The sequence below is a fragment of the Cervus elaphus genome, chromosome X (genome assembly GCF_910594005.1).
Source record: "Cervus elaphus chromosome X, mCerEla1.1, whole genome shotgun sequence".
Taxonomy (NCBI): domain Eukaryota; kingdom Metazoa; phylum Chordata; class Mammalia; order Artiodactyla; family Cervidae; genus Cervus; species Cervus elaphus.
Window position 1 is genome coordinate 54,501,650 of NC_057848.1, and position 16,169 is coordinate 54,517,818.

General features: G+C 40.7%; 1 protein-coding gene and 1 pseudogene across 2 annotated transcripts in view; one reads left to right on the forward strand and one right to left on the reverse strand.

The window, feature by feature from the left end:
* The window catches only part of FRMD7 (FERM domain containing 7), a 64,194-nt gene that overhangs the window by 5,273 nt on the left and 42,752 nt on the right, over window positions 1-16,169 (reverse strand). For both annotated transcript variants that reach the window (XM_043895219.1, XM_043895220.1), the window contains exons 6-11: window positions 8,208-8,322; window positions 7,502-7,649; window positions 3,457-3,552; window positions 1,957-2,120; window positions 490-558; window positions 296-371 (exon numbers count right to left, since the gene is read on the reverse strand). In XM_043895219.1, coding sequence (XP_043751154.1) covers window positions 296-371; window positions 490-558; window positions 1,957-2,120; window positions 3,457-3,552; window positions 7,502-7,649; window positions 8,208-8,322 — 668 coding nt within the window. The remainder of the gene's footprint in view (window positions 1-295; window positions 372-489; window positions 559-1,956; window positions 2,121-3,456; window positions 3,553-7,501; window positions 7,650-8,207; window positions 8,323-16,169) is intronic.
* On the forward strand, window positions 8,374-12,519 carry LOC122689365 (annotated as a pseudogene).

Sequence of the window (16,169 nt, forward strand, 5' to 3'; positions counted from 1 at the left end):
AAATACAAAGCCATAGAAATTCATTTGGATCTGCATTTTGCAAGATGTTAGCAATAAAGGTTGCAATATGAAGTTGTACCAGATCTTGTCAGTCCATACAGTACACACAGCAATGTACCCAACAGTCTTCTATTGGCTGGAGATATTTAGCTCACAGACCCCAGGAAGTTAGCCTATTTGATCACAGTAACCTTTTTACATACTGGGAGATTCTGGCACAGTCAATTCTTGGAAGCATTTGAAATGTGGATGCATTACACTTACGTAAAGAAGAAGAAATTTTCAAAAACCTTACTTGTTTCGACACATCAGAGAGGAGGTCTGGGGAGGACCTGCACTGTCGTTCATGGTACTGGGATGGGTAATGTTTCCTGAAATCCCCAAACAGAGAAGGAACTGAAATAGTCTTCATGTGAATACAGGACCCCTCTAACACTCTAAATTCAACTTAAAAAATTACCATCACAGAGAGAAACAAAACCAGGTTACCTTTCAAATGGCAAGCTCTTCAACCTCCCTTTTTTTCCATATTCCAAAAGTTGCCTTTGGGTTCTTCCACTGTGAGAAAAATGAGATAAACTAGTTTATGAATGCTCTTCATAAGCCAGTAGGCTACGAAAACTCAAAAGCATCATTTATTGTTGAAACCAAAAGAGTCTGGATGAGTGACATATGTCATGAATCTCTGACCACGTTGCTGTGCTGTGCCTAGCAGCCCAGTCATGTATGACTCTTTGCGACCCCATGGACTGTAGCGCGCCAGACCAGCATGTTATTAATATTCATTTATCCAAGAATCGGGCAGAGCAACCTCAACTACTCAGAAGCCAGAAAATTTTTTAAAGCGTCTGAACAGGCCTATTTAATAGGTACAAACTCTGGCCTTGAAAACTAATATACTTTCCTTTAAAGGCCTTTCCCCTTCCTCCAAATTTACATGTAGTTTCTATTAAGGCTATGTGTCTGGTTTCCCTACCCATGACAGGAGAAAAACACCTAACTAAACAGTAGAAGAAAGTTGCTCCAGTCAGACATACACTAGCAAAGAAAACCAGCTGACTGCTGGGAGAAACACAAGAACCAAAAAAGAAATCAGGAGCATAATAAAACCCCGAAAGTCAGGGCCATTTATCACTCTGGTGCAGGCTCTGACATGCTACCCCAGCCCTGAGGTCGCCGCTGTACCGCAGCTGCTGGCAGAGGATAATAAGCACTGTTGATAATAACTCAGGTCATTAAGAAAAGGGCGAAACATGCTTCGTATCATCTGTTTAAGAAGACAGCGATTTGTAGAATACATTTTGGAATGATTCCATAAAAATATATACATTGTAAAAATCCCCCTTTTTACTGAGGCAGGCTTCTACTACTTGAAAAATCCTTTACGGGAAGCATTGAATTAGAATTCTTATCTTAGCTAAGAGTTTGAAAGTGTCTTTCAAAGAATTCCTAGGCTGGTGGATTCAAGTAAAAACAAGTTCTTATTTCGATCTCGCTTCCTTTTCTCCAAGGTGTTAACGTGTAGTATGGAGCCTCTACTACTATATTGTTCAACCTCTCTAATCCCTTAGGCCCTACAGGGCTTTCTCACCCTAGCTTTTGCCTAACCATAACCAAAAGGATGTTGTTGAACTAGCCCTCCCATGGCTAGCATGTAAGTTGCACATAAGGAAAACAGTCGGTTCATTGACTACATTTTCTCCACAGTATATGCCCCTCTATCCTTGCAGAAATTCTAATCTAACCCCTTAAGTGGGGTGCACTCCTCCCCCTGCCTCTCTGTTAGAAAATATTGACTTAATGAGTTACCCAGAGAATGATCAGTTAAGGATATCATCCTTTATGTGATTGAAATGGATTCTTTATTGCTTCTAGAATTCAAGCTGTTCCTACTGCCTTCCCTGTTACTGAAAAGAAGTTGTGTGTTTAGTTTGCTTATGTGCAATATTTAATTACCTGTAGCGGAAACTGGAACCTTTGCTGCAGAGCAGGGTTTTGGGCTTTGATTTGGGCTCTTCAGAAAGTCTGAAGAAAGCGTGGTACTCCACACAGGTTTTCCAGAAAGCCTTGCAGGCATCTCGGCTGGCCATGGTGAACTCCAAAGTATCTTTGCACAACACCTGTATAAACCAATTTCCATCAAGCAAAACATCCTTCAAGAATATCAAAGACCTTCAAATCCCAACCCCTGCCAAACTATTGGTCCAGGGTCCACATCCAGCTTCTGATTTTCCACTTGGCTCCCTTTAGGCTTCACACCTACTGAAATCAAATGATTGGCAACCTTCCGAGGAACAGACAGGGCCACTGCTCAAAAACAGAGCCTTCTCTATGAAGCAAGCCTTACTCTGCACACCCTCCTCACCTCACACCCCCTTTTACCCCCTCTTCTCTGCCAGGAACATTTTATGAAGTTGTAAATTAGGTTAAAATGAACATCAAAGGGCACCCTTTCAAGGTGACAAGAAGTTATAAATGACCAACAGGAAAGGGGGAGGGAGGAGATTTTTCTTACAAATGGTAGGCTTTATAGGATGACTGCATATACACGAGTCTTTGTAACATACCAGCTAGAAACATTTCTCCCTCTTTATGCTGCCTTGTTCTATGATGCTCTGTGATGCTCATTTAGCATCTCCTAATCTGCTGCAGAGGAGCTTGGTCTTATAGACCTAAAGTACAAGTTTGCCCCATCCCCTGACTTACTATATATCCCCAATACACTTTGCTCCTCCCCTTCTCCCATTCCTCTCCAGGTCTCTGGATACAGCCCTTGGATTTTCCACAAGCTTCACGCTAGATTCAGTCTTCTGAACTGCTCACATGAATATTTTTATCCAAGGCTAAGATCCGGAGCATGACTTATCTTTAGGTCAAAAAAGTAGCTGATACACATCTTCCATTTCCTTTAGAGTCACAAAAATTCTTTCTAGCCCCTTTGTCTCACCCTGTACAATGCAGCCTTGCCCAATAATTGCTTCTTTGGCTTAATATATACCCAATCCCCACATCCCGCTTTGGGAAAGAGTAGGTGTTCAGTTATTTGGCACATAGTAGGTGTTCATTTTTTTTTTTTTTGCTTTAGGAAAGATGAAAATACTTTATAAAATCAAGCAAATAACTTTGAATGAATATGGGCACAGTCTTAGATCTGGGCACCCTCATTTGACTTAGCAAATCCCTGAAAAATGATGTCAAGGAGACTTGTCTTTCATCCCAGCAACCCCATTTTCCTATTGCTTTACTCATTCTGAACTGCCAATAGGATTTCTTAGTGTTTTGCCTTTAGTGAAAATCTGACCAAAGCTCTGGTTTATTTATATAGAGGCAAAAGAGGAAGCACATCACCGGTTGGGGCCAGCCAGCTTTCACCACTCACAATCCAACCATTTGCAGAAACAACCAAGAAATCTCAAGTGAGTAGAAAGTAAAAGAATTTATTCAAAAGCTACTTACCAAGATGTTGGCATGAAGTTTGATGAGAAAATGCTTTCTCTTAAAACTCAATTTTCGGATTTTAGCCCAGTTGAAAGTATTGATCTTTGTATTTCCCTATAACGAAACACATGGCAGATTTCAGGATGAATATCAGCACAGGCTGGTTTGTAAGACAGTGTGAATCTGTTGGAAAATATATCACATGAACAGGGCTATCCTTGATCTATCTCTTGTATAGACTGATCCAGTTGTATTAGGTAGAAGCTATGGCCAGAGAAGGCATTCTAGGTGGGACACAAACCTGCTCTGAAATGCAAGTAAAAAGGGAAAGGTTTCTAACCAGAATAGGGAGGTCACAGAAAAAACTACTTTGGCAACTAAGGTCTGTCTGGTCAAAGCTATGGTTTTTCCAGTGGTCATGTATGGATGTAAGAGTTGGACTATAAAGAAACTGAGCGCTGAAGAATTGATGCTTTTGAACTGTGGTGTTGGAGAAGTCTCTTGAGAGTCCCTTGGACTGCAAGGAGATCCAACCAGTCCATCCTAAAGGAGATCAGTCCTGGGTGTTCATTGGAAGGACTGATGCTGAAGCTGAAGCTCCAATACTTCGGCCACCTGATGCGAAGAGCTAACTCATTGGAAAAGACCCCGATGCTGTGAAAAATTGAAGGCAGGAGGAGAAGGGGATGACAGAGGATGAGATGGTTGGATGGCATCACTGACTCGATGGACATGAGTTTGAGAAAACTCCAGGAGTTGGTGATGGACAGGGAAGCCTGGTGTGCTGCAGTCCATGAGGTCACAAAGAGTCAGACACGATGGAGGGACTGAACTGAACTGAGGGGTTCCCTGCTTTTAAAAAGTTTGTTTTTATTACACGAAAAGCCCACATTATTACCTCTTTTCACTGACTGAAAGAAATCCAAAGAGGAATTTTGCTCTTACCAAAAAAAAAAAAAAAGGCAAAAATAAAAATCAGCATTTGTTTTGCATCAAGGTGTTATAAAGTAGTGCACATTCCAATAAGTAAGAGTGGCATCTCTATGCTCCTTCCCCAGGAACTACACTCCACTCAGCAGCTCAGCATCCAGTCAGTACTTTATCTCGATTTATCTTGTGCATCCATTAGGAAGGTGTGTCCTCAGGTTAATGCTTCTTCACTTTACACCATGTCAGCTAGGAAAGGTTTCATAGGAATGCTCTACTTTCGAAGCAGGGGAAACCTGCATTTCAATAGCTTCTCATGGGAAAAGACCCTGATGCTGGGAAAGATTGAAGGCAGGAGGAGAAGGGGATGACAGAGGATGAAATAGCTGGATGGCATCACCGACTCGATGGACATGAGTTTGAGCAAGCTCCAGGAGTTGGTGATGGACAGGGAAGCCTGGCGTGCTACAGTCCATGTGGTCACAAAGAATCGGACACGACTGAGTGGACTGAACTGAACTGAATAGCTTCTCTAATCTCACTCCTTCCTGTATTTCCAGATTGAACTGCTTAAAAAAATCCCATTTATCCTGCCACCTCATTTACTCTAAGACCTTCAATAGCTCCTCACTCACGGCCTGCATCAACTCGAAACTCTTTTGGCTGGATTTTCTTGCCCTTATGTTGACTATAACTTTGATCCCATTACTCCCAGAAAGCACCTTTCCATCCAACTCTGTACCTTTCCCACTGCCCCCATAGGTCTCCTCATTCCCCATGGCAAGCCTTCTTGCCAGCTCTGGTAGCACCTCGTCTAGGATATTCTATATCACTGTCACAACCCACACACATTTCCAACTCCTCTGAATTCCTTTAGCTCTCCTGGACTACCCGAACAGATTAACTCTTTATTCACATGGTCCAAAATCAAAGGAGGTACAACAATAAATACATTGAGAAGTCTCACTCCCACCAGTGTCACTCCTATCTCTGTCCCCCTCTAATCATTCTCTACAGGCAACCACATTATTCTATTGTGTATATTACTTGTGCAACTAAAGTAAATAGGATAGATTAGCTTTTGATTATTTATTGTCTGATATTGACCATTATTTCTCTGGTCTTTCAGAATCAATTGTGACTATCTTAATGACAGGAGCCATGTGTCATGCTTAATGTTAGCTTCTTAATTATGTCATCTTTTATCCTTTTCACCACAGTTCAGGTGGCTCAGACGGTAAAGTGTCTGCCTGCAATGCAGGAGACCCGGGTTCAATCCCTGGGTTGGAAAGATCACCTCGAGAAGGAAATGGCAACCCACTCCAATATTCTTGCCTGGAAAATTCCGTGGATTGAGGAGCCTGGTGGGCTACAGTCCACAGGGTCACAAAGAGTCGGACACGACTGAGCGACTTTGCTTTATCCTTTTCAGGGCCTTTGCCCATGTGCCCTTTCCCTGGAACACCCTCCTTCATCTGCCAACCTTATCTCTTTGGTCTTGCTTAAATGTTAAGTCCCTTTCACATGTGTTACCATATCATCCTGTGTTTCTTCTAGCACAAAGCATATCACATTTTTTATAATTACTTGCTTAACTGTCTTCCTTCTACTAGAATTTAAGTTCCATGAAGTCAGGATCATTCCTATTTACCTCTGTAGCTCTAGTGCCTAGCACAGAGTGAATGTACAATAAATATAGTGATAGATGAATGGATTGCTTCCCAACTATAAATATACTCAAACTCATTGAATTGTACCATTAAAACAGATGAATTTCATGGTATGCAAATTATAGCTCAATGAAACTGTTTTTTAAAAAATAATACAATAGAAGGCACTCAGTACATGACTATTCTTTGACTAGATTTCATGTAGGACAAAATAGACCATCTGTGTTGTTCCCAACTGTCCACAGAAGTAGTCACACTGAAAGAGATCACAACCAACATGATGACCTTGCTCCCCTCCCCTCACCCACTTCTCGCATGCAACAGGAAATAGCAAGAATCAGGATCAGCAAGAATGATCCATGTATATGTAAAACTGAATCCCTTTGCTGTATACCTAAAACTAACACAACACCGTTGATCAACTACATTTCAATATTAAATAAAAAGCTGAAATAGTTATTACAGGATAGTGGTTATATTTCCCTGAGCTGTATAATATATCCTTGTTGCTTATCTTTTAAAAAAATGAATCAGAGTTAGAGTGGACTGGGTAAAACTTCCCTCCTGGGTGAACAGGTATGCCTGTGATCCATTGGGTCTTCTGGCCATCAATGTGAGTGTCATGCTATAAAGTTTACAACCAAATAAATTAAAAAGTGAAGATTTTCATAGCCAAGCCTGTACCTGACCTGCTTTGTGACTTATTTCAGTGCTATAATTCGGTCCTGGAGGACAGTGGGTCCGAAGCCATCCCTTGCTTTCTCACAAGGGGTTCACTCCCAAACCTGTCCAGGCATGTGCCTATCATTCTGAAGGTTCTTAAACTTTAACTTGGATCTGAATTCACTGAATATTCACAGATATAGAAGTCTAAACAGAATGAAAAACTGTTGAAAATAGCCTCTGGCCCCATTCCTAGACGTGAGGATTAATGATGATGGAGGACCAGAGAGCTCTGAGTTGGTTTCTAACCTGGCAAACAGAATCCTGGGGAAAGGATGAGTCTGTTAACAGTAAAGATTTCTTGCAGGGTTGGGCGCCAATGCCCTACTTGTTAGCACCGGGCACCTCCAACTTAACTAGTAACTGAGTGGGAAACTCTTTGGGCTGTTTCTGGCGGATTTGGACAGGCTGAATGCACTTTATGTCACAAGCTGGGCTTTTAGGATGCCAAAATCTGTATTCTTCGTTAGGGTCTAAAAGTTCTGAAGAGCCTCTTGACTTCCTCTCTCCACCATGCTGGCGTGATCTAACATGTGAGCTTCTGAGAAAACAGTCAGGTCTAGGTTGCAAAAGGAAAACAGAGTGCATCAAGGGGAGGGAGCTTACCTCAAACTCTTCCAAGCACTGTCTCCCTTTCTGGCTGGTGGGAAAATTCAGGGGAGGGGTCACCTTGAGAATGGACACTCAAGTTTGAGCCAAGATAACCCCAAAAGCTGAGGACTTGAAAGGAAAGGAGCTGTTACCCGTAACACCAGTACACCCATGTGAGCAACAGCCAGCTGGATCTGCATCCCTTCACCATCGCTGGCGGGGTGTGGCCTGATGCCATACATGTCCAGCTTCCTCGCTATGTCCAGTAGCAGAATGTCAGATTCAGCTGGGCTCCTGCCACTGCAAGGGGAAAGAATTTATGAGCCTAATAAATGCAGCAAGAAAGACACCTCCACCCCGAGAGTTCCAAGAGGAACTCAATGTTTTCTTGAGCCTGTGGTGTTAGAGAAGACTCTTGAGAGTCCCTTGGACTGCAAGGAGATCCAACTAGTCCATCCTAAAGGAAATCAGTCCTCAATATTCACTGGAAGGACTGATGCTGAAGCTGAAGCTCCAATACTCTGGCCACCTGATGCAAAGAACTGACTCATTGGAAAAGACCCCGATGCTGGGAAAAATTGTAGGCAGGAGGAAAAGGGGACGACAGAGGATGAGGTGGTTGGATGGCATCACTGACTCAATGGACATGAGTTTGAGCAAGCTCTGGAAGTTGGTGATGGACAGGGAGGCCTGGCGTGCTGCAGTCCTTGGGGTGGCAGAATTGGGCATGACTGAGCAGCTGAACTGAACTAAACCAAGCTTCCCTGACTTAAAAGCTTGCTTTTAAGAGTCTGTCCCTGGCTTCAGTCTTTCCTGCCAGGGGAACAGGTGGAAACAGGTGCCAGTGAAAGAACTTACATGTGCTTCTGATGGAAGTGCACGATCTTGCTCTCTAAATCATCTTGGTTTGGTAAGTACCGGGTTTGTGCCAAATGTTTCCTATCTGTTTCTTCATGAAAGTCTCCCAGTTCTGCTGCATGACAGAAAAGTGACATTTTTCACATTACCATTGATGAGTTAAGCAATGGAGCACCCAACAGACCCTCTGACCTCCCCCAAACAGCCCTTTCTTGGCGGCCAGTGCAGCCCTAGACCTGCCACCACACACTTGATGTATGTTTGTTTTGTTTTGTTTTAGGATATGAGTAGTGGGGGAAGAACTAACTGGTTCTTCTTCAAATCAGAAGCAGTGGGCTTTTATGAAGTCTCAACATAGGAAGTCACAGACACGGTGTAGGTCTTAGAGGCTCCAGGATCATAGATGAATGTTATTTTCTTCTCGCACATTCTGTTTATGATCTCTTCTATTCCTGATCAGTCCCTGTTGTGAGTTGAATTGTGTCCTCCCTCTCAAATTCGTATGTTGAATTCCTAAACTCCCATTACCTCAGAATATGACTGTGTTGAAAGACAGGGCATATAAAGGAATTATTATGTTAAAATGGGACAGTAGAATGGGCCCTAATCCAATTTGACTGGTGTCCTCCTAAGAAGAGGAAATTTGGACACACAGCCAGACACCAAGAATGCAGGTACAAGAGGAAAGACTGCGTAAGGATGTGTCAGGAAGGCAGCCATCTGCAAGCCAAGGTGGGAGGCCTCCGAAGAAACTGAAACTGCTGACTCTTCAATCTTTGATGTCTAGCCTCCAGAACTGTGAGAAAATAAATTTCTGTCATTTAAGTCGCCTAGTCTGTTATTGTTTGTTATGGTAACCCTGGCAAACTAAGACAGCCCCCTAACCTCACTCTGCATTGCTCCGACATTATTAAGGAGACTATAAATGCCAACTACAATGTAAGCCAGTCACAGCCATTCATCACTCTGTACATTGGGAATCTAGTAAAACCCCGCCATATGGAATCCCCAGTAGGTGAATCATTCTGGAAATCATTCTTGTTTTTCCAAATCACTGGAAGTTTATTCCTGCTCGTAACATTCTATTCTAAATGTATCCAATTTATTGTTATAAATGTCTATTATAACACTGTGCCTACAAATGCAATTGAGGTAGATATTTACTGCCCCTACAGTAAATGGCTTGATGTTGTTATTTATTTATTTATTGGCCGCACCATGCAGCATGTGGGATCTTAGTTCCCTGATCAGGGATTGAACCCATGCCCCCTGCATTGGAAGCCCAGAGTCTTAACCACAGGACCTCCAGAGAAGTCTCCTGTTTTGGTTTTTGAATTCTTACATGTTCTTTATAATTTTTAGGCCTTTTCACTCTGTGTCAGAGTCATAAGAATCACTTTCTTGTCATTGACTTCCCCTGAAGAAGTCTCTACTTGGTTCCAAATAATTGTTTCTAATCTACCATAAAATGGGAACCCAAAACAGTTTTTACAATTAAAATTCACATTTTAAATGAAAAAGAAAAAAGCTAATCCAGATATACAAACCTATTAGGATTTTATGAACTATAAGAGTAAATAGACTCTCCATAGAATAATGTGGTGCTCCCCTATTGAGTAAAATTCATGGACATGGGGCATCAATTTTGAGTACTAGAAAGTTATTTTTCTTTTGTCTTGGTTTTCTATTGTGTTTTAGACAGATGGCATGCTCATTTTTAGATAGATGAGGCATGCTTGCATATTTAAAAAACCACATTAGAATGAAAATCTCTATATAACAAGCTGTTTTAAAAAGACCAAATCAATGGCTCTTTTACCTATTTCTGTTTTGCCCACATTGAAAAATGTACGAATCTCGTTCAAATTTAATCAGGCCCACCCATATGGTTTCACTAGTTAATTCTATCACATATTCAAATAAGATACAAATACCAATTTTTCACAGATTCTTCCAGAAAATAGAGTGAGGAACACTTACCAACTCATTCATGGGCCAGTATTACTCTGATACCAACACCAGACACAGACATCACAAGAAAACTGCAGATTAATCTCTCTCATGAATACAGAGGGAAAAAATCCTCAGCAAGATACTAGTCAACTGAATCCAGCAACATATAAAAAGAATTATACATCATGAGTAAGTGGGATTTATTCTAGGAGTGAGAGATCAGTTCAACGTGTGAAGGTTAATTAATGTAATATGTTATGTTAACAGAATAAAGGACCAAAAAACTCATTATCATCTCAATAGATACAGCAAAAGCATTGGGCAAAATCCAACATCAATTCATGATAAAAACATTCAATAAACAGAAAACTGAACAAAACATTTTCAACCTGACAAAGTTATTTATGGAAAGCCTACAGCTAATACTAAATGGTGAGAGACTGAGTACATCCCTCTAAAACCATGAAAAAGACAAAAATATCTGCTCTTGCCACTTCTGTCCAACATTCTACCAGTGATTCTAGTCAGTGCAATCAGACAGGAAGAATATAAAGAATTTTCACTGAAAAAGAAGAGATAAAACTGTCTTTCCTTGTAAACAACACGGTCCTATGTGTAAAAAATCCTAAGGTATCTACAAAAAGCTACTAGAAGTAATAGATGAGTTCAGCAAGGTAGCAAGATAGAAGCTCAATATACAAAGTTTTTGGATTTGCATGTTCTGGCAAAGCACAATGAAGAAAGAAAACTAGAAAAACAATTCCATTTACAATAGCACATAAAGAAGAAAAGACCAATAAATTTAACAAAAGATGTGTAAAACTTGTGGGCTGAAAATTACAAAATATTGCTGAAATTTTTCAAAGGTCTATATAAATGGAGAAACATTTCAGATTCAAGGATTAGAAGACTCAATATTTATCAGATGGTAATTCTGTCAAAACTGATCTATAAATTCAGTGTAAGTCCCACCAAATTTGGGGGTAGAAACTGACAAGTGATCTTAAAATGAACATGGAAATACACAGGATGAAAAAACAACCGAAACAATTTGGAAAAAGAACAAAGCTGGAGAATATATACTTCTCTATTTCAAAGCTGAATACAAAGCTACAGTAAATGATACAGTGTGGTAATGGCATAAGCACACACATGTCAATGGAATATAGTTGACAATCTAGAAATAAGCCCTTACATTTATGGTCAGTTGGTTTTTTGACAAAGATGACAAGACAATTCAATGGGGAAATAATTGTGTTTTCAACAAATGGGAGAAATGGACATCCTCACGCAAAAAAAAAGAAAAGAAAAGAAAAAAATGAAGTTGAATTCCTACCTCACAATCATATGCCATGCAAACATACAAAAAAATTCAAAATGGATCATAGGCCTAAACCCAAGGGATAAACCCTAAAACAGTTCTAGAAGAAAACTGAGAGAAAAGTTCTTTTGATTTTAGGTTAGGCAAAAAGTTCTTAGACACAACACCAAAAAACATGATGGCCTAAAACATCTTAAGAAAGTGAAAGCCCATCAAAATTAAAAACTCTCACACTCCAAAAGACAGAATTAAAGAAATTAGGAGTTGGGAGGGGAGATGGATAGCTTGGAAGTATGAGATTAACAGGAATATACTACCATTTATATATATATATATATAATATATAAACAACAAGGAGCTACTTAAAGCACAGGGAACTATATTCAATATCTTGTAGTAACTTAGAAAAGAATCTGAAAAAGTATATATATGAGTGTATATCTATATGTGTATATATGTATATAGTACATATACATGTATATATGTGAACAGCTGACTCATTGGAAAAGACCCTGATGCTGGGAAAGGTTGAAGGCAAAAGGAGAAGCCAGCAGAGGATGAGATGGTTGGATAGCATCACCAACTCAATGGAGATGAATTTGGGCAAACTCTAGGAGATAGTAAGGGACAGGGAGGCCTGGCATGCTGCAGTCCATGGGGTCGCAAAGAGTTGGATACGACTTTGCAACTCAACAACAACAATGTATATCTGAATCACTTTGCTATGCACCTGAAAGTAACACAACATTATAAATCAACTCTACTTCAATTTAAGAAAAGAGAACAAGCTGGCGCCAGTGGCTGGGCTCACTGCTGTCCTTGGTCATGGGGTTTTTGTTGGCTCCAAGGCTGCAGCATTGATAATAAATTTACTTCAGGTTGTGCACGACCGCTGGGTACATATACTTGTCCCTATGGAATTTGCCTTTGGATGTTATCTAGACAGAAATAATGATGAAAAGCTAACCTGCCTTCCAGAACAGGAGTCTGTTATATAAAAAGACATTGAAATCCAATGAAGAAGTCACCTGGAAGTAAAGGCTGTGACTGAATCACAAAATGTTCACATTTTTTAAATTGTAAGAAAAATAAAAACACATTCATTATTTTAAAAAAAAGAGAGAACGCACACACGCATACACAAAGAAAATGAAGAGTCAAGCCACAGATTGGAAGAAAATTTCACAAATTACATAGCTCATAAAGGATTTTTATAAGAATATAGAAAAATCTCTTAAAGTCCAATAAGACAACATATTTTAAAATTGGCAAAAGATTTGAATAGGTATTTTACCAAAGAAAACATAGGCATGGTTAACAAAACAGATGAGAAGGCACTCAATATTCACAGTCATTGTGCACGCATGCTCAGATCCTAAGTCAGGTCTGCCTCTTTGTGACTCCAGGGACTGCAGCGCACCAGGCTCCTCTGACCATGCATGGGATTCTCAGGCAAGAGTACTGGAGTGGGTTGCCATGCCTTCCTCCGGAGGAGATTCCCTATCCAGGGATCAAACCCACGTCTCTTATGTCGCCTGCATTGGCAGGTGGATTCTTTACCACTAGCGCCACCTGGCGGAGAAGGCAATGGCACCCCACTCCAGTACTCTTGCCTGGAAAATCCCATGGACGGAAGAGCCTGGTAGGCTGCAGTCCATGGGGTCTCTAAGAGTCGGACACGACTGAGTGACTTCACTTTCACTTTTCACTTTCATGCATTGGAGAAGGAAATGCAACCCACTCCAGTGTTCTTGCCTGGAGAATCCCAGGGACGGTGGAGCCTGGTGGGCTGCCGTCTATGGGGTCGCACAGAGTCGGACACGACTGAAGCGACTTAGCAGCAGCAGTAGCAGCAGCAACACCACCTGGGAAGCCCTAAATTTACCTTAAGACGAGACAATTACATGCTTAGGAATCTGCCCAAGAGAAATGAACACACATGTCCACACAAAGACTTGTACATGAATATTCATAATATTATTCATAACAGCTAAACTGGAAACAGTCCAGACATCCCTGATCTGGTAAATAAACAAAATGTGGTACACCCATAAAATGGAATACTACTCAGCAGTAGAAAGGAACAGACTGCTGTGATTCATGTTAGAACATGCATGAATTTCAAAAACATTATGCTTGGTAAGAAAAGCCCAATGCCAAAGACCACATATTTTGTCATTGTGATTCCATGAAATGTCCAGAAAAGGCAAATTCACAGAAACAGAAAATAAATTAGTGGTTGCTGGGCTGAGCATGGGCAAATGGTCATGAGAGATCTCTTTTGGCACGATGGAAATGTTTGAAAACTGGGTTGTGGTAAAGGTTGCACAACTCTGTAAATTTACAAAATACCATTGAGTTACAGGCTTAAAAATGAGTGAATTTTATAGTATGCAAATTATACCACAATTGAGCTGTTTTAAAAAAAATAAATTAGACACATACACACATCACACACCAATCTTTCTGTATATTAAGCACAAGCCCTATGCTGACTCTAAGGAAAACATAGGAACATATAAGACCATGCTTTTTTTTCTCTTGACAATCTAGGAAGAGACCTATGATGTACAAATAGGTAAATATCATTAATGATAGAAGGCAGCACAGAGCACCAGCACCTTCACTGTGAGCATGCTGGTCCAAACTCCCACCCTGTCTCTCTCCTGCCATCGCCTGTTACCTGGTCTCCCCACTTCCACCATCCCTCATAAGGTCTATTTCCTCTCTTTTTTCAATTGAATAAATTTGACTATAACATTGTGTTACTTTGATACACTTATAGGTGGCAATATGATTGCTGTTGTAGCGATATTCATCACATTACATAATTATAATACAATATTACAGTCTATATTCATTATACTTTACATTAGATCACTATGGCTTATTTATGACTTGCCACAAGTTTCTGTTTTCACCACTGCAGCCAGCATGATGTAGTTAAAACCTAATTCAGATCATTTCACTCCTCTGCTTCAAATGCTATAATGGCTTCCCATCACATTTAGAGTAATATCCTATGTCTCAAATATGCTTTTTAAAATATTTTATTTTTATATATTTATTTGCCTACACTGGGTCTCAGTTGCAGCATATGGGATCTTTAGTTGCAGCATGTGGGATCTAGTTTCCCAACCAGGGATCGAACTGGGGCCCCCTGCATTGGGAGCACAGTGTCTTAGCCACTGGACTGCCAGGGAAGTCGATTTTCATACATTTTTAAGACTCTCCATGATTACTGTCTCCCTGTTTTCCTCAGTTCCGGCCAGCCATAAAGCCTACTTAATATTTCTTGTATATTCCCAGCATGTTCCCATCTCAGGCCCTTTGCACTGGATGTTCTCTGACTGAAACTCTCTTCCACCCAACTTCTGCATGGCTTGGTCTTTTACTTCCTCCAAGTCTTTGTTCAGCTGTTACCTTCACAGTGAAGCCTACCCTGACCACCTTTTTAAAAAATTCAGTACCTGCCCCCTGAATTTCCTTCTCTCCCTTCCATACTTCATGGCCTCCGGTGCACTTATCACCTACAAACATATTAATACATTATATATTTCCTTATTTTGGTCTGATTGTCTTCCACTGCCAAAATGTGAGCTACACGAGAGCAAGGATTTTTGTCGTTTATTTCACCGCTATGTTCCCAGTGCCTATAGTAGTACCTGGCATGTGGTAGATACTCAATAAATTTTTGCTGAATGAATGACAAAGAAGAGTTACTAAGGGTATTCATAAATGGAAGGCTTGTTTGGAATGTACAAATTGTGTTTGGGAGGAAGTCTGGCTAGAGCCAGAGGGGTGTGTAAGAGAGATTTAAGCAGATGACAAGGTCAGAATGTGGAGGCCCTTGAATGCCTGGAACATAAATATTAAATGAATAAATAAATGAGCAAATGAATCAGCAGCCTGGTTGGGTTCTGCACACCATCTTAGCATCCAGTGAAATAATCTGACCTGCATGGATTGTGAAGAGTTGACTCCTTGAAACTTCAGCTTTTTTCTGTGGAAAGAGCTTCTATTGGCAAACAAAATACCCTCTAGAAAAGCTGAAGTGTTCTGTGCTATGCCTGAAATGGCCACTAGGGAATGCTCAAATCCATAATGCTGAACCATTAAGAATGAAATTGGGCTCCCCCATCAAAGGCTGTCTGGGGAGCCCCAATCCTCTGACTGCTGATTTAGCAGGCAGATAAAGTAGAGAAGGATAAATCTTCCAATACTGTTTTCTCCATTTGCCATACCCCATCTCCCGACCCCACCCCAAGCACAATACTGGACATGTAGTTAGTGTCCTTGGCATTCAAGGCCCTTCAAAATGATGCTTAGTTTTTGGCCATCTCCCCTAAACAGACTCTATGATCGAGCTGTACTTAAGCTGTATTCTCTGTATATACTTCCTTCTTGTACCATCACCCCCCACCTTTTTTTTTTTTTTTTTTTTTTTTTTTGCTTTTTTCTCTGCTTATCATTACATATCCAATTCCTATGCATCCCTTTAAAGCGCAGCACAAAAGCCTCCTCCTCCATACGCCTTCTCTGATAACTATTGCTCTCACTGCTCACTGCCTTCTTGAGATCCTGGGCTGTCACTCCATCTCAGCTACAAGTCACTTGGTAAACAATGACTCAGATACTGTTTCTATCCAAGCCCTTCATCCTGGAGTTCCCACTGAAATCAGAAATCG